The sequence below is a fragment of the Anopheles maculipalpis genome, chromosome 2RL (assembly GCF_943734695.1).
Source record: "Anopheles maculipalpis chromosome 2RL, idAnoMacuDA_375_x, whole genome shotgun sequence".
NCBI lineage: Eukaryota > Metazoa > Arthropoda > Insecta > Diptera > Culicidae > Anopheles > Anopheles maculipalpis.
This window is the reverse complement of record NC_064871.1, coordinates 13,401,431-13,428,788: the sequence shown is the minus strand read 5'-3', so window position 1 is coordinate 13,428,788 and position 27,358 is coordinate 13,401,431. Positions and strand designations below refer to the sequence as shown.

Below are 27,358 nucleotides of genomic sequence, written 5' to 3'. Positions count from 1 at the left end.
TTTGAGTGTGTGTTTTGAAGCATTTGATGGTGGCGGTTTGCGTGTGTGTGTGTGTATTTTTTTTGTATTTTAAACGAAACAAAAACTCCACCCGTTAGCAATTTTCCAACCATATGAGCTGGTTTTGGGGGAGTTTTTTTTTATTTAGAAAAATGAATCCCAAACATTCCATCACACTGGCGAAGGGTTTCGATTTGGGGTTGAAGTTTTCCTGATCCCAGGGAAGTTCTTACACACACACACACACACACACACACATACACACATGCACGCTCACGCTGGAAAACGCGTTTATAAATGGCTATGTTTTTCCAGTAACATAAATAGTGAAAATAATAATAATAAACACGCACGAGCTCACGCACGCATTCGTGTGGCGTCTCGTTGTGCGTTTCATTGTATACTGCCAGTGTAGTGTCAGGGAAGGAGGGCACAAAGAGGAGAGGGGCTGGCGGGAGTAGATTATAAAAGGCAACATTTTCTATACAACATTTTCCCTTCAGACCCGCACATTTTAGGTTGCGTGCTGGCTGATTCAGTGTACGGTACACTGTACTGGCTCAAACAAACAACCATGGAGAAGAGAGGATAAGGTAGGGGCGAAGCTAGAGGTAACGCGAGTGTCCCAGTGGCCAACAGTTTGGACGGACAAACACAAATAAATTCATCCACAAAGCTCGCACAGCTCACCGTGAATAACGCCGTAGGCACTCGTACTGAGAAAATCATTGCATATTGGTACGAAAAGTGCGACGAGATCCTTCCGCATCCTTTCCCGCCGTACTGGCTAACCGTAAAACCCCTAAAATGAGGTGCCAAAGCCAACCGTAAATGTACGCGAAAATTGTATGGGTGATCAATAAAATGGTGGCTTTGCTAGAAGTGATTTTTGTTTCACATCGCAACGGACGCTGCTCGTTTATTTTCGTTCCCCCTGCTCGGTGGAGCAGGATTTCCGATGACTTCACGGTGACAGTACTACTCGACTATTGCTTTGACAGGTGGTGTGGTTTATAGTGTGTCTGTGTGGCTATAAGTGTGGCGCCGGGTGGTTGATGTCAAACGTACGAAAAATAAACAAATCACTAACGTTGACGTCGAACGTTTAGAGTTGTTCGTGCTCTTGTTCGATAGTTTCGGAGGGAAAAAAGAATTTTCAAACACTTAGTTTGACAGTTAGTGAGAGAGTTAGTGTGCTGGAAGGAGTGGATTAAGGAACACCCAAAATATCCTTTCAGCACTGAGAGTTTTTTGGGAAGAATGCATTTAATTTAATTATTCAAATAGAATGTTTCAATGCAACAATCAACAGTATTGTTTCCGAAGTTATATTTATTCGACTGGATTAAGTATTTTTGTTCGCATCCAACAGTTCTCCTAGTCAGTGTAAACTTTATTGCTTACAATAAAACTCAAGGTTGCCAAACAACCTATTCATAGCCTCTTAGAAGGTTTGAATGTGCCAAAAACCTTCAATTGAGCAGTGATTTAAAGAACTCATAAGAGATCCTTCTTCACTTGTTTGTTTGCGCGGATAACAAGCAATGTGATTTTAAAAGTTAACAAAATATGGAGCAGATATTGTTGTGATCTTCTCGTCATTAAACACCTTTACCGATTGTCAACCTGACAAAATTGCAAGTGCTATTACGGAAAAACGCGCCCAAACTGATCAACAATAAATTAGCGGATTGAAGAGTTCCCCGATGCAAAGAGGCTCGTGATCTCGGTGTATTGCTCGACAGCAAGTTTAGTTTTCAAACTCTTTTGGAATTGAAACTCTCCGTCGTTCGTGTTTGTAGAGACTTTAATGATAATTTTTGCATACAATCGCTGTATTGCTCGTCAGTTCATCTAGTTACTTAATTGATCGTTCACCTTGATCTAATAATAACACTTGTCCTCACTGCCGAACATGATGTTTCATTATAAAACGTCTTCCCTCATAAGACCATTTTAGGCATGATTAAAGCACCATTTATTCTTCTATTCAGGTAGAAAATAAAGATAAAGACAACTTTTAAGACTACAACACACAAATGGCGATAACGTATTACTTATAAAGTAACTTCGTTGGTATGAATAAAACGGTTGAATAAGAAAAATAAACTGCTTTTGACATCGTTTATTAATTATTCGTTAGTTAATTATTTTGAATTAATTTTTTGATTTTGTGTATGTAATACTGTTCGCCTTTACATAGCAAATAGTGCAAGATAACATAAATTAACATAAAAGTCAATTTCAGCATCAAAACAAATACATTTTTGTATCAACAAGCTTTATATTAATTACTTATTCTTCTCCAATTTTGCAAATACCGCTTCGTGGAGTACAAAACGCAATGGACCACCAAACCCGGTACCTCTCCTGTGAGTCAAGCAAGAAACGAAACGGAAAAAAAACGGTACCTCTTTGGTGACATGTAATCGAGTCGTAAAAAACAATACCTACGTTACATTAAATCCCGACACCCTTCCATTAAAGGCTACACACAACACTGAAAGGATGTGGGTGTGTTTGAGAGTGAAATGGAGCACCCAAACGGAACAACAACAAAAATATGTATACAACCCGGAAGCGAACAATAAATCTACCGATTTATCGAGCACATATTTTACGTGTCGTTGGCCGGCCAATGCGTTTCGGAAAATGGGTGCGTTTTGTGTTTATTGTTTGACTTGCCGCTGCCTGTATGGCTTGGCCACCGAACGTAGTCAAATCGTTGGCGTTTTGTGGCGGGCGGGCAACGCTCGATCAGGCGCTGGTGTGTGTGTTTTTTTTCTGTTTTTCGATTCATTGGCCGCTGTGGTCGCGCTTTTAGAACGAGCCTCACGGGTATTGTTTTCGTTTTCGGTGGCAGTGGCCGTGGTGTAACGGGCAAACCGAACGCACGCGGCCAGCCGTGGTCGTGGTTCAATTGTTTCAATTACAAATGTTTACCGGGGAAGGGAGCTGATGGGTTGCTGGGCAGTAAAAACAACGGTTACGCTGCACCGCCTGCAACGAGATGCGTTTATGGGGCTGTCGAGATGGTTTTACTTTTAACTTGGTTTTTTTTGTGTACGGGTGAAGGAAATCAAAACATCACGATGTCGAAAATGTCTCCCTTCGGCTGCATATGTGTATGTGCGTTCGTGTGGTTTTAGTTTCGGGATGGGTCATTTCAAAATTTGTACAAAAGCCATCCCACCGGACAGGAAGGATTGCCGGTTCTGTTGGTGCGAGGCTGTGGAAAGGTTTGTGATGAACATTAACATGCTTGGAGTGCAGACCACCGGAAGGCATAAAGCGGGAGCATAAAACAACAGTGCTGTAATTGCACACATAAAATTCAGTTTAGTGTTTTTTATCAACCGCTCGGGAAGCAGATCGAAGATTGGAGCTGATTGGCAGGCAGTGTTCGATTACTGGGTAGGCATTTAATTTAATGTTAAAAGCATAATGCTTCTTGCGCCAGATGTAAATCCCGACTGCACCCACTCCCGCCCAAAACAAACCCTATAGGGGAGGGTTACAGTAGCGAGCCCACTCGTCGTCTGTTTGCATTCAACAGCTCCACGCCTCATTTTGTGCAATCGTCCCGAACGCCCTTACGGGAAAGGATATACATACATACATGTACACTCACATAGGGTCGGACCCCAATGTTTTCATTTTACTACCAGTTTTGTTGATGATTTTACACGACCGTTACGTTTGAACGGTTCGGTAAACAATTAAACCCGGTTAACTATTAATAATTATAAATAATGGAACGCAAACAACCGTGGTCGGAACGCAACCACGAGCAGGGCTACATTATCCTCACGATCATGTGTGTGTGTGTGTGTGTGTGGCGTATAGGTGGGTGAGTTCATGACGCAAATGTGAGTAAAAATCATGACGAGCCGTTTTGATAAGCAGATGGGTGAAAACAAAAAGGGCAGCATTCCCTCAGGGGCGATCTGTTCCATGTGCTACGAAAAAGAATACATTCCTGGAAAAGTGTCTATTTTGACGTTTTATCGCCACTGAATCTCCACCATGAAGGCTCATGACGCGAGTTACCAGGAAAAAAGAGACCCCGAAAGTCAACATTTTGAGACAGCGCTAGCATAATGTGTGGACAGGTTATGGACTTGCGCCCGGTTATCATGAAATAAAACCTGATGTTATGAAATTCGGTTGCCACACACCGCTGCACGTTGGCGTCCGTTATCTTCCATCCGTCATACGTCAAATATCGTTTGTAATGGACAAGGATTAATCGACGGATGCGGATACACGAAAAACAAGGCATTCAAGAGTGTCCACAGCTCATCGCATGCAGATCGGAATGCAAATTCTACCGTCTGTCAATGGAACGTGCTCAACGATTGTGGTTTACAATTTTCCCGTAACCACCCGTGCAACACAAATTGTCACAAAAAGAAGGCGGAAAACACCAACCGGGTAGCCTTGTTAATTTATGCATCTTGCCGCGACAAGGCCCTGCCTGATATTCTTGAGGTTAAAGGACGTGAAATCGCGTGCAACATGCATGCCATGGTTCGGGTAGTGTGTCATGTTTGCTGCCAGAACTCATTAGCGCCATTATGGTTCGGTTTTCGGGAGTGGAAAATCCGACGGCCAAATGTACCGGATGGTAATCAACACGTACCGCGATGGGACTGACCTATCAAAGGGGTTTTGCTGTGATGGAAGTCTTATCATTTCGTGTCCCTTTTTTTTTTTAAACAAAAATTTGCAACCCCAAACAGTGGGATTGCATACAGTTCGTAAGGTCGCAATGTTTAATTACAGTTTCGTATCGACAACCGGTTGTCTGTTTGCCTGAAAAGTTGTGCAACGTTATTGAGTGACAACAAACAAAAACGTATCATTAACAGCCCGCGAATTGCACACACACACACACACACACACAAAAGCAAAAGAACTATCAGACACACAAACCGTAAGCAATTGCCAGCCGAGTGTTTTGCAAAATGCCAAATGCATCCCACGTCGCTGCGTAAACGGTTCCATCCGCACGGGGAGATCAACGTGGCTCAACTGCGTACGTGACTGTTTTTAATTATGCGGAGTGCGAAGAGCATGGCGCACTGTACAACAGTGGATAGGGGAAGCGAGGCACTCACCCACCCAGTGTCGGCCACGCGATCAGCACTTAAAGGACAAATAGCAGCGACATTATCAAATCTCTCGCGCCGACAATGGTATAAGGTTTGGTACAGTGAGTGACGGGGAAAACGACAATAGTAGAAAGAATTGGTTTTTTGGAGCAATTTTACAGTTTTTATTACATGCTTTTTAATGGCAAAGTGGTATCGGAATACAAAACATTGGATTTGATTTTTTTTTCAATTACAGGGTATCCATAGAATTATTGACGCTTTTTATTATTGACGGTTGCACGAATATTGTTCATGTTTTCAAGAAGTTTTTGGCGGACAAGGAAAGGCTTATGCCTTTCCGTGTTTGTTCTACTTAATAGCTCGGAGGCTTTTTCATTAGAAAACAAAACAGTGTTTTTTTCTGGCCAAAGGAATCTTACACAAATGTTTGTGTACCTTTACTTAAGAAAATTCATTCACAATTTTCGATTTTTGATTTTTGAACAGCAATAGCTCAGAATAGCTAAAACCCCAATATTGGGGTATAAAATTACATTAATTAATCTCTTCCAGTTTTCGTCCTCTGGGACAACTATGAAACGAAAGCAAAAATAACTGGAAAATCGTCAACATAACTGGGCTAATACAATTATATTTGAGTAATCGTAAAAAATCACAAAACGCAATCAAAAATGTACAAGAAAGTGTCTACCATTGCATACATTTAGGCGTCAGAAAGTACATTAAGCTGTACATGTGGTTGACTGTCTGACTTTTACACATTTCCAGTCATTAATTTTAAGAGCAAATTTATTCTGCAACCTACTGTGTACTATCGTACTTCGCGTAAGGTTCAACGCCCCCTTGAAACGCGTCCAGAGCGCCAAGCCAAACGGATGATTGAGGGGCGCGTAAAACATGCATTCAACATCGTATCTCCAACGATTTGCTCTCCCTGCTGTGCCGTACCCACCCTGGGCGGCCTTATCCCTGACACTGCTGGGGAAGGTCGCCGCGTGTCATCGTGTTTGACATTTGCGCGTGAGGTTTCATTCTAATGAAGCGCCACCACCATTATGAGGATACTGAATTGGCGAAACAAGCCGTAGTGTGCGAAGTAGTGGCAGCGTGACGGTGCAGCACGACGCCGTGACGCTAATGATGACAGCTTGTGGCATTATCCAATTGTGCTCGAGCCGCGTCTGCCCCGGCATAGACGAGCTTTGACGTTTGGTTTAGTTTCGTTGCTTGTTTTGTTTTTCCCGTTCTCTCTATCATTCCTTCTTGTCGTTCGCGCTTTTGAAACCAATTGACAGTTGGACAATTGGTAGAGCCAATGTAATTCATCCCTAATGGTATTCCCGCTCCACCCAGCTCCGAAATCGATGTTGGAGAAGGATGTACGTGATGATTTTAAATAGCTGCCGAGCACGAATCGAGAGGTGCAAATCAAGATGCAAACAGCGCGATAAGATAGTATCGTTAGCTGACAGGTGGATCTGCCATTCGCGCCACTATCATTTGCACATTTTACAAGCAGAATATTACTGTACTAACACCAGCAGATGATTTACACCGGATACTAATTAATATGGAGGAACATTGCAATAGCTCATTGTTTAAGGCAGAATTTCCTTCTCAAGCAGCTCTTATAAAATTGATTCAATGAGTGAGATCAAACACAGGACTATACAAAAATGGAAATTAAAATCACTATTTTATGGTCTGATATTTGTATTCTGTCAGCTATAAATGGTAAATGAATAACTGAGTAAAATGATTATATGCTCATTAAAACTTAGCTCACTTGTTCCCTCACCATACTAACCAGATTACGATTCCTAACGGTGTGCTTATGCGTCCAATGCGTCGTCTTTATTTTTCAGTCGCACCAACAGTCAGTTACCGTGGAACGGTCTTTTCACTTCAAAATCGATCTATTCCTAATGTCGAATTGTATCGTATCGAATCGGCACCGAGAAACCGTAGAAAATCGCTTGATCCAAAGCCCTACTCCCAAGCTTCCAAAACGCTACGACGCGTTCGTAACCGCGTCCGGATCATTCGGTTCGTTTTTCCGGACCAGGGGGATCGATTCGACCCGAACCCCCCCCCCTCCTTCCCCTTTGGTTGCAACTAATCCGATAAATTAGATTGTAGCTACGGCTTGAAACGATCCATCGCCCAACGAACGGCAGGCGAAATAGTTCACCACAGTTCAGTTCCAGCTCTGAGTTTCGTGCACCGTGTAGGGATTTATCCGTCACCTAAAGGTGGCTTCCGACGTTCATCGCCCCCGCACCTCACTCATTCTCCTCTTCTTCCACACTCTTCTGGGAAGTAAAAGCCGTACGTCGTGTAAACAAAGTGCTTTTCATTTTCGATTTACCTCAACCATTCGGACCAATCAGCCGGTTTTGCCGGAAGATCAAGGGAAAGCTCGGTTCGGCTTTACACTCCGGTAACACAATTTCGGGCAACCCAGAGAAACGTTAAACGTTAATTGAACCGTTAAGAAGCGTCCACCATATGGTCTAACGAGAATCGATAATCTTGCACACTGGGTAGGCTCGGTGTTTTATGCTTCGGCTTACCCGCCATTCGTCCATCTGGTTTTGTATGGTGTCTTAAAGTACAGACAAACACACACACACACATCGAGTCAACTGGCAAAAAAATGGGTTAGCTCGGCCGCTCACTTAATGCTTAGAGAGCCGATCAATTTTCTACACCGGAAATAGTGTTCGGTGCTTCAGTGTGGAGGAAAAAACGAGTTCCCAGGGACTGGCCAGTTAAAGTTGTCAACCAATTTATACGGGCTTCAAAGATCCGGCGAACAAAACGAAATAAAGACAAAAAATCATTCGATCTCATATTTCTCGTTTATTGAGTCAGCTGGAATTAAAACCGGATCAGCAGCACCCAAGCGCCATCTGTTGGTGGCATTAAACATTAACACAATCCAGGCAGCAGTGCGGCCACCGGTAGTGTTCTCACAAAGCTCACTGTGTGAGCACATCCGGCGTGGCTGACCTGAGTCATTGGACTTTTGGGAAACTCCCAAACTGTGCGCTGTGAAATATTTAACAAACCTACGTGATGCGGATCACTCGTAGTTTCCTATTTTTTTTTTTTTGTGTGTTTGGTTTTGTTTGTGTCAGAATTTTCCATCCCATCGCCAAGGTGAGAGTTTGGTGTCAATTAGATTAAGGGCCTATCTCTGGGGAAATGTTTTTCGAGTGGGTACTGGTCTCCAATCGCATTAAAGTTGAAGCCACTAACCCAGCCGACCTTTGGTTTAATGTTTCGGAATGAGATTTCCTTCGTCTAATGAACAAACTGTCGGCTTCGGGTCTGGTGGGAATCAGAACAGGCTTTAAGGATTGATCTGGATCCAGTTTCCGAACGAGATTCGCTTTCGTTGGAAATCAAATGGCCTTGAAATTTTAATCCAAATGCGCGATTTTTGTTTTCAACTAGAACATCAGTTTGCATGTATTATATTACAGACGCAATACTGTCTATCCTGCTACGGGTGCAAGACTTCTCCAGAAAAAGAACAAGCAGATGAAGATCTCATAACTCCTAATCGTGACCAACTTCTCAGCTGTTTGTTAATCGTTATCTCATTCCGTTCCACTGGCGCCACATCAAATCCATCTGACGACATCGTGCAAAGCAGTGTGGACTGCTGTGGAATCTTCGTCCATGATCTCAACCTGCCGGTGAAGTAATCTCCTTCAGCCATCAACCAATTTTAAGGCGACTGATACTGGAACTAGTGAATTCAAAGGAATTTGGTTCTTGTGAAATGCCGGACGTAATTAACAGTACCTGCGCATATCAACCATTTTGTCCTCCGCCAGCCGTTGCCATGCTGCCGCTCGTATCACTTTCTACTGATGGAAGGTGAACAAGCGTTTTGGAACGTTAATTAAAAATTACTTATCGTGTCGGTTCCGATGGGTCAGTATTAGATTTTTCCCTTATCATCTATCCGAATATAGAAGGATATGGGAGTGGGACAAAAAATAAATCATCTCTGTGCAGTGAGATTCTTTCGGTGAAGGTACAAATCAGCTTTCTCATTGCACTGCTGCTGACGGGTTCTTCTTGAATGCGTTGTTTTTTTTTCGTGTCTTCAGAACAACCACCGAGTGCGAAGTAAAATTCCAGAAAAATCTTTCAAAATAAAGTACTATTTTTTGTTGTTCCATTTTCGGCGAACAATAAAGTGTTCCCCCGTGGTATTCTGGGCGCGATATCAAAGCCCCTTGTTTTGCAGGAATAAAACACGGACAACATGAAATATTTAATAAGATTCCGATTGCTTACCCAAAACAAGCTTAATCTTGTTGACACAGCAGAAGAAAACAAAATAAGAACCTACGCTGAGAACAAGGAGCAAGTGTAAAAGAACCAAACCGGGACCGCCCCAAGCGCAACCGTAGGCAACAGTACTTAATGCATACATATGTCGCCGATGCTAATGGGCAGAACGAGCATAAGAGCGTGAGAGTGTTACGGGCGAACACACGACCCACAGAATTCAGTCTGTTTGAAAGCATCGAAAACACACTCCTTCCCTGTTGTGACATCGACGTAATGCGACCCCGGAGGCACCCTTTGCTCTTACTGCTGCTAATGCTGATCGAAAGGGAAAATGATGCCTCCAAGCGGTACACCACTTGAAGCTGTCAGATCGGATTAAAATCCGTTGCCTTTGAACTTCGTAGCCTTAGCGAGCTGTCAGTAGCATTTCGAGGAAGGTTCTTGCCGCCGCATCCCTAGTATCCCTTCCCAAGTGAAGGTGGTCGATGAATGGAACCGAATTGAAGCCCCGCTTGGCATGGAAAAGGAGCCTGCATGAATGTAAAACGTCGCAATGTATGGTTGCAATACGATCGGAGCTACTTCGGTGTAACGAAAGGAATCGATCACTCGACTCCTGAAGCAGCCCCGATTACCTGCATCTAACTGCGGTACACACCCCATTGACAAACCGATTTCGTTCGCATTTTGGGGAGAGAATATTAGATTTTACATGAACACTGCGCCGGCGGGCGAATGTAAACAGGCTGGCAGTACATAATTATAGCGGCAACGGGTGAATCGAATCGAGCGCAACTTGATACAAATCGATGCCAATTCACATTCGATTCCACATCCCCCCCCTCCCCCCCTCCAACCCAATTTACGCCTGCAGGAGACATTTAATGATTGTTACGGATGGATGGGCGCGTGCGTGCGTGTAGTTTGTTGGGTGGGCCGAACTACTGAATAATTAAACCACCCCAGCACGATGCGATGGCTGGTAATTAGTGTGGCTTTTGATATGTAATCTATCGATTATGCGATGCTTAAATGTATGTTAGCCGGCGCACGTATAATGGGTTCGGGCTAGCGCCTAACGGTGCCTTGGTTGAAACGATCGATGAAGCTAATTTTCATGCATTATCCTAATTCTGTCAGTCCAATCGTGTGTATCAATGTCGCTGCTGATATTGGCAGTCAAGTGGTAGTGGTTGGCGGTAGCAAAATGTTTTTCAATATCAAATTAACAGTGCCCGCGTGTGATGGATTTTAAGTATCCAAACTAACTAGCTTCTCAAATTAGTGCTGGAAGTCATGCTAATATGTTCGTAAATTCAGAATGAGATAGTGCCTTTGCTTGTCGGTAGGATACGTTGGCTGGGGCACGTGATGAGCCTGCCGGACTCATGCCTCACTAAGAAGCACTGTCAGCAATCCGTTCGGCACGAGGCGTTGAGGAGCACAGCGAGCTCGTTGGTTGGATCAAGTGGAGTCAAACCTGTCGGAGATCGGATGCAGCCGTGGATGGAGGATTGCGGCCTTAGACCGAGTTTCTGGTAAACATATTGTCGACATGACCATGTCTACGCGACGTGCTTAACTCTGAGCAGGCCAATAAAAGGGAGAAGAGGCTTTGCTTGGTGCATTTGCATTTATCTTGGGGTCAAAAAATAACAGCCTATTACTCAATCTCCCTTATTCGACCAATCTTAAGTCTGATTTTGGTATTAGAGGGACGTTAAGTCTAGAAGAAGACTTTAAAATGATTAATAATATAATATCGAATACTCGGGCGCGAGAGATTGGGAAATTGAATAAGCAGACAATGACGTCAGAAACGTTTGATTTATACCTTTTTATCGCCTCACACTCATATTTTCGCACGTAATCATACAACAATTCTTCCGTCCTTCATTGATAAATAAATGCCAAAATGACACGGTTAACATTTTATGAATTGTGAATTAATTAAGTTTTTCTTTATCTTCCCTTCACAGCGATCGCCCAAAGCTTCAACAAACCAAGCCACGGCTGGCATTTACACTCAATTAGGTAAGATCACTCACACATTCGTTGCTTTGCGCAACAAAGCATCCACACATTCGAATCCTATGCCCAAGATTTCCATCTTATTTCTCCAAAAATAAAGGAACACGAAGAAAATTGTTCCCCGCGAAACAAAAGCCCCTTTTTTCCTTATCAGTCGCCGTGACGTAACGTTGATTAAATGGCACACCGGCGCGGTTTCATATTGCTTGGGGGCTTCGCTCAGTTTGTTTTCTTTATTGCACCATTAGCTCGTAACGGATCCAGCGGTTCAACTGTCGCAACGGCATTTAAAACTGGTTGCTCCCACCTGGGCTGACGTCGTCGCTCATATTTCAACGTACATCCGCCACGTGTCAACCTCCAGGACACCCTGGCCACACGCGCTCACACGCACATCCGTGTGCCGGCTGGCGGGAGTCGGAAAAGTTTTTTGATGAGATTTCGCCCCCCCCCCAAAAACCGTACCACGCCGATTCCTTCGTAATTTCTGTTGACATTGAGCATGATGTTTAAACAGACATGCGGCGGCATATCCGTATATACACGCGCGCGTGCAAAGGATTCCGAACGCGGGGATTTCAATTTGCTTCCAAAGGGACGACTGTTTGTCTTCGATCCGCAAATAATGTGCCCGAAAATTCTACAGCATCCCAAAAGTGGTGGAATCGGTAAAACGGTCCGGTCCGAAGTCAATTGGGCTGGGCTGGGTGCACGAACAAACCATACTGATGAGACGGGCAATTTATGTGCTACCCTCCCGGGAACACACGAGCGATGGGCGATGTTTTACCACATGCTAGCCGCCACCAGCGTTCTACATCTTGCGGGCTGGAATGCTGGAAAGTGTGCAATTAAACTGAAAGAAATTAACTCTGACCCTGGGGTTTGGTGCTTCAAGGATAAATTGGTTGGAGAATTGATTCCCATGTTTGTGTTGTGGGGTAGCGAACAACGATGATGTCTCCCGTTGGGTGACACATCTGCGTATCGTTTAAATGGATGTCTTTATTGAAGTTGATACAATTGTTAGTAACGTTGAAAAGGTCCAGGTACCATTAACTATTTACTGACAAATACTTCGTCTTGAGGTATGTACGGTACCACCATATCTTGAACAGGACATCGCTTGTAACGACTTGACGAAAGAGTACGCTTGATGGGATGCTTTGTCTAAGCAAGACGATGCGAATGTTCCTGGTGGGAAAATGAACCTCACGATACAAAAGGACATCCGAGATGAATGTGACTCATATAAATATAAACGAGGTACAATTCTCAACGAGGTTCTTCATCGGCAGTCAGTAACAGCACCAATTGATGATCGGTCAATTAAAATGTAAATTTCAATTCCTTGCTCATCCTCATCACTCCTGGTTCATTATCAATTTAATTGAGTGAATAGACAAACGGTTCCAATCAACCAGAATTTGTCTTGCAAGCTGTAAACCACGGCGCTCCCGGGCCTGCTAACACACGGTACGTTCGGCTGTCTGTGTTGCCTTGTCACCATTCATCGTCGTCAATAATCTTCATCGTTTAAGATTGTCCAAGCTGTTTACGTCTTCGAGGCAAATCGTTCGAGCTACCTCGGCTGACGCACAAGGACTAGAGCAAGGAATCGCTTGTCTTGGATGGGAAGCATCGTTGCCGTCGGTAGCAACAGTTCCAAGAACGGCTTCATCCAGACATCACTCAAAATTTATAACATTTCATCTCGCACACATCTTCCTGTCCAGATTGTTCGTGAGCCTCATTCGTAAACAATCATACCATCGTCATCGAAGACCGATGCCCCCCGTCTTCTGCCGTTTCGTGCTTCGCCCCAAACACGAAAAGGCGCGCATCTTCCACCAGAGCGAGCTCGATCTATCATGCGGATCCATAATCTGTTCATATATCATCATTTGGATGGCGCTGCCCGGGGGCAGTGTTGTTGAAAGCCTAATCGAATGAAATAAAAATAAATAAACAATCGCCTTCAGGGTGTACTCTCGGATAAAAAGAAAAAAAACGGAAGTTTCAACCATCTCCCCAGTGCGGAAAGGAAACGGTTGAAAGATGAAACATTGCCCAGGGAGGAGGCAACCGTTTGTCAGCTCGTTTCGTGTACCGTCTGTGTGGGATGGAAGAAAATTCCCGAATAACAGAATCATGAATCAGGCAGCCCTTCGACTTAAGACATTCTTAAAGAGGAAAATAAACGGCACCACAGCGCTGTCTGGCGTGGTGTGGAGTTGTGCGAAGTTTATGTTGCATTAAATCCTGCCGAGCCAAACCAATGTGCGGTGCGTGAAAAATTGAACACTGTTGGCTTTAACAAGCGTTTCATACTGTAGAGTTTTCCCTTTTTCCGAATCGCAACATTGAACACCGATCATGCCAAACCGGCATACCAAGCTGGGCAGCGAATGTATTGCTTTTCCCATTCAGAACCCCATCCCGGAACAGGACACGGCTGGGCAGCCAAGATAATCGTAATCGGTTACGGTTTTGCAAAGTCATGAAGCGTTTCCTTTCTGGGTTAGAATGAAGAAAAATTCTTCTGGCTTCTGGCCGATCTAGAGAAAGTCAAAATCTAATCAAACATCGCTCTTTGTGGGGTGAGTTTCTCTTGGACATGAAGACCGTGTGCGTTTTTCTCGTGTTTAGCATATAGTTCTCGTTTTTTTTAATGTGATATTTATTTTATGTTTTGCCAACCAACTTCGTTCCAGTTCAATTTTTAACTCGCATTCCTGGGATCCATGGGCGCCAGCATCATCGCAAGTGATGCGAATGATTTAATTCTCGTGCTCAACGCTATTCGAAAATTAATGCCATAATTTATAACTACGTCACGATGAAGTTGTGTACGCGTGGCCTAAAAGGGGGCATCCTTCGGCAAGCAGGGGTGAAAAAGAACGCAGGGCGATTTCCTGCCGCTATATATCTAATCAATTCCTTTGAAAATCAAAGACAGGATACGGAGGATTTCTCAATATCGAAGCCGAACGAGCTTCAAAGACCGCTGAGAAGGGAATAGGACCATGAAGTTTACAAAAATTTATCTCCCTTCCACTCTTCGCTCGGCCGTTCGTTTGCCATCAGTTTGTCTTGCAAGCGGTATCGAATTTCCGATTCGTTATTGAATTCTTTCATATCCACCCATCTGTCAAACGAGCGTGTTCATGGTTGAGAATGCGCACGATGTAGAATGCTTTTTGAGAACGAATATGAGAAAAAAAACACACACACACAAAAAACATACAAACATTCCGACCATTTCGGCCACGGCGGTTAAGACATCGATGGTTAATGCGTTACTGTGGTTGCATTTGGGTTGCATTCAATCTTGCCTGCGGTTGCCCGTCTCAAGTGCGCTTTTGATTGCGTTCAATGTGCAGGGCTGAAGAATGAAGTGGTGATGTGGAGCCAAGGGATTCTTGTTCCTGAGCTCATATTTCAAATGGTGTCAAATTTCTCACAGGAACGTTTGTAGAGCGGTTTGTATTAATATGGGGACCTTTTTCTTTGTATTTGGACAGCTGTAAATCGTTGACCATTCGTTGAGTGATCATACTGGACATAAGAAATATCAACAGAATAGGGTCATTGAACTTACCACACGCATGTTTCTGTTTGAAACGACTGTTTGAGTGGTCATACTTACCCTAAACGAACTACTAAGGTCACTCCGGTCATCGAATGGCTTGCTAGACTTAGTGGTAACACGTAGTTTGATGGTCAGGATCTCACTAAGAGCAGATGTGAAACCCTGTCTTGCCCTATGAAAAACAGAGCCGCTGTTTGCACTACGAACTGGATCCATTATTTTCAAGAATTACAAGCATTAAATAGGCAAAACTTGCATACATTTAGGCGTTTGTGATTAATTGAAAACCACTCTTCTGCTTTACTGCTTTTCTATGAAATTCTGTGGTACAACATTCGTCTGGAGAATTTCTAAACTAACTGTCGATTGAACCACGCCTTGACGTCATTTGCAGTTCTGCATCAATAATAGTCCTTGTATGGTTTCTATGTACCTTAAGTGATTTTGTTACTAGAAATCAAACAATCTAAGTAGATTAACTACTCATGCTCTAACTATGTTTTCATTCGAACAAATCATCAACTTTATTTCTAACGATAGCCTATCATTAACCCCACCTTAATGCGTGATCAATGTAACTGTGCCCAAATTGGTTTAAGATCCCCATGTTCTTACCTTCCATGCGTGTATGTTGTACTAAACATGACGTACAGACACGTTGAAAGGCCATCATTCCATTCGGTTCTTGCTCACTTCGGCAAGCACTTCAATGTCGAGTACGCTTTTCCGCGGATTAAATCGTGCACCAGGTGTGCCGGAATGGCAGTTCGACAAAAGGCAGCTCAACATGTAAGTGGCATATGAGCTCTAATCCGTCCAAGATGTACCTTGGAAAGGGCCTTGCCTAGCACTACAACAAGAAGACAGCAAAAGGTAGCAGCAGCAGCAGCAAAAAAATCAAGGATTCACCACACTACCCTTCTGCCGGATTGGTGGACCACAGGACTGAAAGCAGCTTTTCGCCGATCTACATAATCGAAGTCAACAATTGACTGGCAAAAGTCAATCATTTCGAAAGCTTAATTCAATCATCACCACCGCTCTCGGGCCACACTTCTTCCAACCAGCCGTTCAACGGACCGACACACCATGGTCGGCGTGCGTTGTCAGTGTTCCAGCGTGTCTTGCAGCGCTCGACGGTAATCAACTTCAGCCCAACCCAATTTCCGGACGGGGTTTGGAGTATTCGGTTTTACCGTCTGCGCGCCTTTCTGTGCAACATTTTGTGCTGGGAACATTTTCTGTGATTCTCCTCTTTTTTTTTTGTTGCTGTTGTTGCCGTTGCTGCCTTTTCCAGCGTGTGCGTTTGTGTTGTGCTGCTACCATTTTGTTGGCTTGTTCCCGGCCCAATAGCGCATTATTGAATTTAGAAATTTCGTTAGGAAATCAAGAGATTGGAGCGTACGGTCGGACGGTCCCCCGAAGGACGCATTCTGACAATCGACGAAAAGCCTACACGATGCGGCCGGCGGCATTTGGCAGCAGCTGTGGTTGGGCCGGATAGCTCACCCACATCTAGGTGACAGAGCCCGACACAGCAAACGAGGGAGGAGGAAAATCAACAAAAAAAAAAAAAAAATACCTCAATCTGGTTTTCCATCGCAACTTCTTTTACCGGTTTGCCACACCGGCACTGAAAATCGGTCCACCGGGAGCGGGAGGATTCGCTTGTACAAATTGAATACACACTTCCGCGTTGATTGTTGCTTCAAAGAGTTCCATTCGCGGGCAGTGAAAGTAGGGTAGGTGTTTGAAGACTCTTTTTTTCTCATTCACTTTATCCACACACACACACACCCTCAGCCGTTCTCTGCGTTTTGATTTCAGTTCTGCTGTTGTGTCGTTCCGGTGGCGTGGTCGCGGAATATATATTTTTTTCTCGACACCATTCCATTCCTCGACCGTTGTACCGATTCTCACGAGCAGTAAATTTGTTTCGCAACAACAAATCGAAGGGAAGTAAAAAGTTTTTCCCGAACGGCGAAGGAGCGAAATACTTAGCAATCAGGGAAAATCGGCATCGACAGTCACTGTACGATAGAAGGAAAAAAAATCCCGGCGTTCGAAGGTACGGCATGGGTTGGCTAATTGGCTAAGGAATGAATGGCACGGTTAGAAGTTTAGAAGCGTAAAGAGAAGAAGGTGTCAGCCGGCAAGCATTCCATGGCGCGTCCATCCATTTGATCATGTCGTGTTTTTGTCTGTGTTCTTTAGGTTTTCCACTTTTTGTTTCCTTTTTAAAATCCATTTCAATTTCACAGAAGAAGTAATTTTATGTGGTGAGAGAGAGAATGGGTAGAAACGGTTTAATCCTTGATAAGAAACATCAAGTTACGATTTGCTTGATTGGCCTGTGAAAGTACAGTTGGCAATTCAATCCTTTCGGGGAAAATAAACACAGAAGAAGAGTTAGCCAATTGCGTAGAAATACAATTAGAAACTCATTTAATCTTCAGTTCCTAATATATTCATCCAGCAAATGTGTAATAAACGCCATAAGGTATGCAATCTTTTTGCATGAGTTTTTATAAACAGGGTATTGAGGACCTTTTATGCTTTCCCATGACGATTGCTTTAATATTTTGATGTTTTCCCGATGTTTTTTGTCGCTCGGTAAGGTGGCAAAACACGTATAATAAAACTGGCTTCGATCAGCACAGATCCTTAAACGGGGAGGCTTCAAAAATATCCGATCTACCCTGTATATTCAGACCCGTCAATCCAATGGTCTTTTCCTATTATTTTGTAAGTTGAATTATACATAATTTTCTTTAAGTTACAGTACCAACGGTAAAATTTATTCTGTATTATTGTTTACCTCAATAATAATCAAATTAAACCTCATATCGTCTTACGTATGGCACGTAATTAAAATACCCCGAATCGGTATCTTCCCACAAAACAAAGCGTTCCTTGATCCGATCATTTTTAACGAATAGTTAACATCAATTAAAACTACTCACGAAAAACACATCATTAAAACAAAATCAGTGAAACCAGATATGCAACTCATTCGGACAAAATAAACTTCAACCGACGAAAGGCAAACAGTCCCAAACAAAGGACTCTCTCGCTCGTACCATCCATCCATCCGGTGCTGTGCTAGATCATTAATTTGCCAATCATATCGGAACAAGCGCACGGAACGTCACTCGATGATCTCATCGGCCTGTCTAGATGCGTTCCCTTTTCCCATGAATAACACTTTCGGGTCCCATCCTTACCTCACTCACTCGTACCGTTGTTTGGCTCGATGTTGATGAGCACGATGCTGATGAACGAGCGCTTCGAGGAGTTTTATTCTCGTTTTTATGCTTTCATTTTGTGCCCGATCCACCCCTCGCTGCTACTGCTGTCTGCTGCACCTCAAACGGCAACTGTTGCCGCGTGCAATTGGCTCTCGAAGGGATCGGGTCCTGGCCAGGGGCAGGACCATGGCGGGTACAGCTGGGCTGTCTATTGCTTTCCAATCAAGAAGCTATAAAGCTACCGTTGAGAAGCCCCTGACGGCTGAAGTGCCTAGTTGTTTCTGACACCGGGGCCGAGTCTCCTTGAAGGTTTGCTCTCTACGCAGAAAAGAGGAAACAAAATGCAGCACAGAGCAAGCAAAAAAAAAATGCTGCTAGTTCATTAAAATAACACGGACATAGAAACGGAAGTGACACAACAGTTCTCCTTGCCTATCCGGCATTCAAAACCGGCTTGTCCGGGCTGCCCTCCTCAGTGCTCCTTGAACCGAAACCTTGGTGTAGGGAAAAAAATGGGAAAAAGGGGGAAAAATTGCATTACCTCGGTGCGTTCTATTCAAACAGCAAAGAAATATGCCACTCACCTCTCTTTAAGACACTCAAGAGGCGAGTTATTTCTCAAGTAAGGGCTTCACAGTCGTTCCTTTCCTATTGCGAAACGAGACGAGTAATGAGTTGTTGATGCAACAACAAACTCCCTGCCTCTATTATGCATCTCAGCATCAAGCATCTTCATCTGCACACTTCCGGTTGTACAGGGGGGGTTTCTCGGGAGGTACCGCTCACTGTAAAGTAGGTATCAAAACACAATTAAAGCTGATGTCGACAGTTCAAGCAGCTACCAGAAGGTAGAGGCATTATTATTACGTCTTTATATCACGTTTTTTTACTTTGTTACCGTTTTAGTTTCGCTCCAGTTTCTACATGCTGCGAAACCCAGGCATGCTGCGATGTACGAGAATTAATGCGCACATGCTGTTGGATCGATGAAAATTCGATCAAAGCATTAGTTTTTGTGTCGAATGAACAAGCACGGGCGAAAGAAAAAAAAATCAACGATAAAATTGCAACGACTTGAAACGTTCGAAAGTTTCCCATCGTGTATGGCATTTTTGCTGCCCTTGTTGGGTTATTATTTTGCCCCGTCAAATATGTTTTAAAAAGCGAAGTGCATTATGGAGTTTTGTGAGTGTGTGTGTGTGTGTCGGCTTTTTTGCTTTTGCAAATCGAAACATATGCACTAAACGAAAGTGACTTTAGCGCGACATTGCATGATGTTACTTAAATCATGAACGATACAACGAGGGGCTGGGATAATGCATCGCAGTGGGAGAGGGAAAATGTGAAATGCATGTCGATGCAACTCTATCATGCAATCCATTTTCTCACTCATTTTCTCTCGCTCTCGCTCTCTCCTTCTCGTACATATACACACGAGTTTGATAAATATCCTTTTTACCTTTCGTTTAACCCGAATTACCTTCAGTTTCGGTGCCCTTCGGTTCAGAACGTTATTTATTGACTTTCGATCGTACGGTACAAACGATGGGAAAATTGGATCGCAATCTATAAAAATCGATACATGCTTATAGCGGTGGAAGAATTGGCACCGATTCAAATATCATCCCGCACAAGTAGGGAACAATTCTGTTAATTGTCGGATATAAATTGAATACAGTGTGTGGAGCAAGTAAATGAATATCAATCTATAAAAAAGATACCGCAATAATTGTACACCAGAAAAAAAGCTTTGTTTTCGTTACTGTACATTAAAATGACGTTCGCTTCGCAACACCACGGTTGCATCATGCACGGGCACAAATAAAAGCATTAAAATGAATCCAGCTCTCTAAACGGTTTTCTGCTGGGAAAACGTATTTGCAAACGTAATTTTGTCCCGGCAGACAATCGAGACTAACCAAACAGGGAGTAGTTGTCCATGAGGTCCAGTTCGTTTTAATTTCTTAATAACACCGGGGCCAGTGGTACGCATGAAATATGACTTCCTACGAACCCCGAACCCATTTCAAAGCTGACCTGAGCTGTTTGCATTTGAAGGTAGGGCCCAAAATTGGCAATGCAGTTAATTGAATGAAAAATGATGCGCTCGACGGGTGGTCAGGATTTACGGCAAAAATCACACACCGAGTCTAGGGGAACGATGTTAACTGCTGCTCGCAGTAAGCGGAGGAACGTTAACGGACCAACAAAATTGGCAGCTGGATGTGAATGTTCGCTTGAGACGTGTGCGTCCGTGAAATAAGGTTTATGTGAAAACGAGGTGGGAAAATGTCATCTCGATCTATGATGCAGTTTCGTTAATCAGTGAACGATCGAGTGCTGGGAAAAAAGAGCGAGAGAAACCAGGAAACCAATCGGCTACCATGCTGTGAGGGTGAAGCAAAAGTTAATGAAAAACATTTTATAGAAAGCATAAAATTATGCCATCTGTAAATGGAAAGTGTTTGCACGGACGCTTTTTAGTCGTTTTATTTGGAACGAATCATCCGCAGCACCGAACACATGTCACTAGAATTGTATTCCCTAGCAATTTTACACTATTTCAGCAGCAATTTCTCTTAACTCTTCACTTAACGCTCAGGTTGAGGATGGAAAGAGAACGCATTTTTTTTTAACCAACCCGGCAAATGGAGGGTTGCAACTAATTGCCCATTATCTTCTACCTTCCTGCAGGCTGCTATCGAAAGTTCGCTTGACACAAGCGCGCTAAATTGCTTAAGTAAATCGGATGCTAATTTGATAGGATTGAATCGAACGAGGGTGGCAACAAATATACAAAAAAGTGAAATAAATAAATCCCAACAGGGAACGTAATATCACTCCCAAAACCCGCAACTCCTTCGCAGGCATCATTTGCTTTTCACCGGTGGTGCGGCTAATGCCCCTCGGGCTGGTAACCGTACCTTACCAGTAAAACCATTGCAAGATGACAGCCGGTCTGAATCAACAGAGATAACCGGAAAAAAGGGAGCGTAATCGAATCGCGACGCACCACAATCAAAGATAAAAAGAAAGATCCTTTTCCTTTCCGCCACCCGGTGTAAAATGGCTTTTGTTTTTTTTCCTTCTTCTTTCTTTATTTTCCCATTCAAAACTCTCCCCTTCCCGGTGTGGCCATTTGCGTGCTAAGAACCTTTTCAGGCGGGAGATGATTGTAAATTGAAAGCTTCTTTACCAGCGCGCGCGCTCGCGCTCGGGGGCATTAAAATGTTTGTCTATTTGCATTTGAAATCGCTCACTGTCACATTGGCTGGTGGCCAGGGTGGCGTTAATGCGCCCAAGAGGGAGAGGCGGTGTGTGTTTTAAATTTTAAGCGATGCGACATGGCCAACGGAATCGGAACAGCAAAATGCGATTTCGGTTAGTGCAAGCGACGTACTTGGTAAACAAATGCGACAAATCTTGTTTATTTTAATTGAAACGCTACTTCTCTAACGAAGGAACTCGCATAGAGGAAGATTGCGATACGATTTGCCTAACTGCTTTGGACGTTGGATAGCGTTGGTTTGGGCTAAATTAATTAAATGCTTGCATAGTTAATGTAGATGAGAAATACATGCGATGCGTTAGTACTGGTACAATCAAGCTAAATCTCTTTCTGACCTTTCGTAACGACCTTCGATATTTTGGAGACATTCTTTTATGTTAATTCTTGAATTTTTCACATTTACTCTACTTCTAGCGTTCTGTATTCTTCGCCAACACTCGGTTGTAGACGAATCCACAGCATGAAAACGATAAGCACAGACCGAACCCTGACAGGGTTAATGCTAGTGTTGCTGGCAACACTGCCCTGCACAACCGTCGCCCGCAGCTATGAAAAACCAACCAACCTAAGGAAAGGAAAATCGGCACAAATCGTATCGTCCGCACCAACGATCACAACCCCAATCATGGAGCTATGTTCCGAGGACATCAACATGAAGCTTGCCTGCCACTGCACTCCGGAAAGCAACGCAAAGGCGCAGAAAGCTTCCTGCTCCATCTTTGACGGAGAGCTCCCGCGCAAGGACAACAACTGGCTCGCCTTTCACACACAAACCGAGCTGGAACATTTGAAATTTACCGTGCGCAAATCGGGCAACCTAACGTACATCCCGTCGGACGTGATCGCTACCCTGTACAAGCTGCGCACCCTGACGATCGAGTACGGTATCATCAGTGACATCTATCCGTTCGCGTTCGGTAACTTGACGGAGCTGCGCGTACTCAATCTACCCAACAATCAGATCGTAACGCTGCACAGTAATGCCTTCGCACATCACAAATCGCTCGAGGAGCTAATGCTGGAGAACAACTACATCAAGAAGATTGAGCGGGACGCGTTTGTGGATGTGCCGAAGCTGATCAAGCTCAATCTCGCGAACAACAGTATCTTCAACCTGCACGACAACGGTTTCGAGGAGCTGACAAAGCTGGAAGAGCTGCGCCTCGAGTCAAACCAGATAGCGGTGCTGGCACGCGAGTACTTCAAAGGACTGGAGAACCTGAAGATCCTGAAACTTTCATACAACGATGTGGAATATCTCGGTGCGTTCGTGTTTGCGGATCTGTGGAGCTTACAGATGCTCTTCCTGGACAGCAATCGGATTGAGGTGAGTTTGAATGGTGCACTAACCTTGAAGAGTTGCTGAGTAACGAATGTGTCCTTTTGCATTGTTTTTTTTTTTTCGTCCTTTGGCAGAAAATCGATGAGCGTGCGTTTGACGGACTGACTAGCCTGAACTATCTGCACCTGGAAAACAATCGCATTACAACCATCGACAGTGCCACCTTTACCAGCGTATCGGCACTGCAGCTGCTCAACCTAGACTCGAACCGTCTGACCACCATGACGTACGGACACATCGTCCCGCTGATGGACAATCTGGTGAACAACAGTGCGCTCCTGTCACTGCGTGGTAAGCATCTTTCTCCCCAATCAGCACTGCCCGTAAATTCAACGCGATCGCACTATTTTCCCGACAAAAAAATCAACCGTAACGGGCGACTGCCCACACCCTGACCGACAACTGGAGCAACTTGTCAAAGCGAAACTCCATCATCAGACTGGCACGGGTCGGTGCCAACTTTAAACGAAACATTTTATCGTCCATTCATCGGAGTAAACGGTCGTAAACCCTGCCTGGTACTGTGGATTAACCGAAATATGATTGGATTTTCGAAACCCCTTCCCACTCGGTGCGGCGTTGGTGGCTTTTGCATGCTTCCACATGCTTTACGTCGTCCATAGCGAGAGTCCTTTAAGAGTGGCAACGATACCGATAGCCGGTGATTTCTTTCCAGAAATCAATAGCACAATGTGGGGACAATTTTTGGCCCCGCATGGATACATGAGTCTTTTCCCTTTTCATTTTTCGATCATTTTCTCCATCCATCGCAACCCGAAAATGGAAATCATGGTTTCGCAAATGGTTCGCCCGTCCGATACTCGATCGGTTCAGTGAAGCTCATCTCCGGACCATCGTCCGACAACTGTTGCCATAGTGGATGTTTTTCGGAGGTTTGGTTTTGTCCGCACGACCGAGTGTGTATGTGTGTTTGATGAAAGGTGGATTTTAGCATCCCGTTCGACGGTGGCAGTGTCGATACTGTTGCTGACAGCTGACACATGAAAAGGTTTTACAGTTTGTGCGTTCGTGTTTGTGGATGGGCAGAGATATCTTCCCATCTCCATATTCAATTTTGCAGGCACGAAGCAGCATTGAACGGTATTTTAGATTCTTTTTCAAACATTCACAAGGTACGGTAAGGATTGGAATGTAGGAAAAGGATGGGGATGAAGCTCAATGGATTGGGATGGTTGAGCTCTCTGTATTACTGGTGGCATTTTTGTTTGTGTGTTTGATTTCAACCGAATAGCATGTTTTCACAGAGCATCTCCGACATTCGTTGTGTGTCGTTGAGAAGTACCGGAAAATTGGACGAGACACAATCAAACCAAATATTATGCATTTATCGAGCGCGGTTGATTGATTTGGTTTTCTTCTTTGATTATGCTTGATAAATAAAAGTAAGTCAATCAGCTAGTGGGCATTAAAAAACAGGCTTTATTGAACTGCTTCTTGGATTAACGATTTACCATGTCAAACTATAGCTTTGTTGGTCAGTAAAGGTAGGCATATCGATAGTCTGGACAGTTGAAAAGTCAGTCCTCATGATTTGAGAATAGTATGGATGGGATTTCAGCTCTGGTCCAGCCGTTTTAAAACCAGCCACGCCGTCCATCTCCAAGCAGATTCATTTTTTATATCTAAAAATGAAATAAAAATTGGACATTAAATTATTTGAAACAATCAGGACACGCATGATAATTTATCCTAACTTTTTCTCCCAAAACATTTCCTCCTTGCTTCTCACAGATAATCGATTCATCTGCGACTGTAGGCTCTCGTGGATGTACGATCTGAGCGATCGTACGCGCAACGAGGAGCTGCGCGAAAGTCTCAAGAGCATCGATTGCATCCTCGGCCAGACGTTCGAGGAACCGACCCGATCATCGCTGGCCAGTGCGTACGATTTCGGACAGCTGGACGAGAACGGTGAGTACATCGACGATTCGGCCAGCGAAAATGATGCGCTCGCTAAGGAGCCACCCCAAACAGTCAACGTGCTAAAGTTGGGCCGCGAAGAGCTACCCTGCCCGGAGGAATTGGCCGGCCCGACCGGTGATCCGAACCCGCGCGAATCGAAAGGTTTGTTCAACCTGTCCTGGAACAGCTCGGCAGCCAACGACCGGTACGGTGGTAGCATCAGCAGCAGTAGTAGGGTGCTACTGATGGCGCTAGTGAGCGTTGGGCTTGGTGTGGTGCATAGAGCTCTTAGCTGTTAAGTGCTAGGAAAGGGATAACTTATTTTCCGTAGTGTTTTCCGTACATGTTTCTTTCTCGTTCGCGAGGTTTTTTTTTCTTTCTATTCACTGGCATCCATTTTGTGGATGCTCATTGTCCTTTCAAGCAACATTGATTCCTTCAGCCTTTACTGAAAACTTTTCGCTCTCCACGGATCTACGCTCATTCCCCCCTACAACCCAGAGTACATTTTGCAGAAGAAAAAAACCAACATACACAATCACACAACGTGGAGAGCGAGAGCAAAACACCCTTCACCGTGAATGTAATATATAGTGAAAGTGAGGGTCAATTTTTGCCAACCTATTTCGTAGCGTTTAGCAGAACACGATAGATAAGTAGTGTATCGGTCGTTACTAGGGGACGGAATGTGTGTTTTCAGTTAAAAATTGTGTGGTAGATGCTAGCAAACAGTGATCGCCAACGTGCGCCAAACTTCTGCTCACACTATCAATCATGCAACCACAATGCCAGATACACACGTACATCAAAGCATGCCGCTTTTTTCACGATCATAAATTCGTTTCTCATCTTCATCAAGTGTATCTGTGAATTGAGCTAGTTTTGCTGTATCCACGGCTAATTGGTGGATACGGAACAAAATGTAAGGCTCGTTCAAGCAGCTAACTCATCTTGCTGTGGAAGAAGAAGAAGATAAAACAGGTGATGTTCTGAAGCGAGAGTAACATTTTTTTTCCTTTTTATAATAAAAGAAAAGAACAAATCAGAAAACATATAAATAGGTTATAAGATAGAGAGAAAACACTGGAAGACGAAACCCTTTGCAACTGATACGATGTAAGAAATAAGAGACGAGAAGAAAGGAAACAAAGAAAAGCAGACGTAAAAACAATGATAAAACAAACAAGTCAATAAAACAAGCAAAACAAACCAAAAGACAGTGACAAACCACAGTTTGCAGCATAAACGGCACGTCACGCGAGAGAAGAAAAACACGGAACTGTACACCAATAAGCTAGTGAAGTGGATGAGGTGAAGCGGTGTACGAAGAGATAAGGGTGGAGCGCATTTAAGAAACCAACAGTAACACTTGGAAAATAAATCACACCGTAAAAGCCGTGTCGTCGCAATGTGAATAAAGTGAGGTGCAAATGAGAGAAATAGAAATAAATTTTAAAGTAAGTCACAGTCCGTATTATTCAATGTGTGTTTTGCTAAAAGTAAGAAAGAAAACTAGTCAAACAATTTACCAAACATTTCAGTTTGTTTGCAACAATTGCAATTTAAATGCAATTTCAAAGTAACAAAAATAATTTCAATAAAACGATATCACTTTTCATCACGTCAACAGCAGAAAGTGGCAAAAGTTTATCTTTAAGGGGTTATGCAAAATGGAGGGAAAACTTCACTTCCGGTACAACTACCGCGCCCAGCACGAAGGATTGATCGTACCGAATCCTACGCTGTCAGTAAAGATGCCTCACTATATCCTGAGCAGAAATATTGATTCCTCCTGCTGTTCAGGATGGTGCCATGGTTCTGATTCGATTCCACTGGCGGGTTTTTGGATGTCGAATTTTATTTATTTATAAACTCGCTCTCCCTTTCTCTTTACTGACCTGTGCCGGTAAAGGCAGGATGGACAAGATGTTTCCTGCTTTGCTATGTAATGTCCAAAATAAATCGCCCGGCAGGGAAAGAAACATTTTCCAGGACGATTTACAATCACTTTGTGCCTTTCGGGTGACTTCCTTCTTTTTTGCATACGATTTCTCTTTCGTTTTGAGTTGAGGACGAAAGCAGACAGAGGCTAAGCAACAGCACGCAATCAATCTTCCGCGGGTCCGATTGACTGTTTATGGGATCGAACACGAGGGCGCAACGTTCGGCGGGGACAAAAACACGGGGAAAAAAAGAAGTTCAAACTGGGAACGGAAAACCCATTGCACAACTGTTTGATTTATGTTTACCGGCACTTGTTGCTTGTTTTGGGCGGTGTTGGTCTTTCGGGACGGGTGGGTGGTTTCCTTTTTTTATGTTCGCCCCCACCCCTCCCCCCTCCCTCTCTATCATTTTCCTTGCATACAGACATTCGGGCATTTTCATCTCGTGGGTCGGCAGTGCTAGGAACAAAAGCGCCTTCTGCGCTTTGTGAAATCCATCCCTGAATGAAGAAAAATGGTTTATGATTGCTATCTTTCAATGGGTTTCTTCCTTTCGTACCCG

The 27,358-nt window shown here is 43.8% G+C and overlaps 3 protein-coding genes across 3 annotated transcripts in view; 2 read left to right on the top strand and 1 right to left on the bottom strand.

The window, feature by feature from the left end:
- The window catches only part of LOC126558444 (1-acyl-sn-glycerol-3-phosphate acyltransferase alpha), a 334,524-nt gene that overhangs the window by 21,069 nt on the left and 286,097 nt on the right, over positions 1–27,358 (top strand). The window lies entirely within an intron of this gene.
- The window catches only part of LOC126557685 (connectin-like), a 323,190-nt gene that overhangs the window by 166,749 nt on the left and 129,083 nt on the right, over positions 1–27,358 (bottom strand). The window lies entirely within an intron of this gene.
- LOC126557756 (connectin-like) overlaps positions 22,036–27,358 on the top strand; it is a 378,559-nt gene continuing 373,236 nt past the window's right edge. Inside the window, exons 1-3 of the mRNA XM_050213633.1 lie at positions 22,036–22,915; positions 23,005–23,221; positions 24,683–25,180. Coding sequence (XP_050069590.1) covers positions 22,049–22,915; positions 23,005–23,221; positions 24,683–25,152 — 1,554 coding nt within the window. The 5' untranslated portion in view covers positions 22,036–22,048 and the 3' untranslated portion in view covers positions 25,153–25,180. The remainder of the gene's footprint in view (positions 22,916–23,004; positions 23,222–24,682; positions 25,181–27,358) is intronic.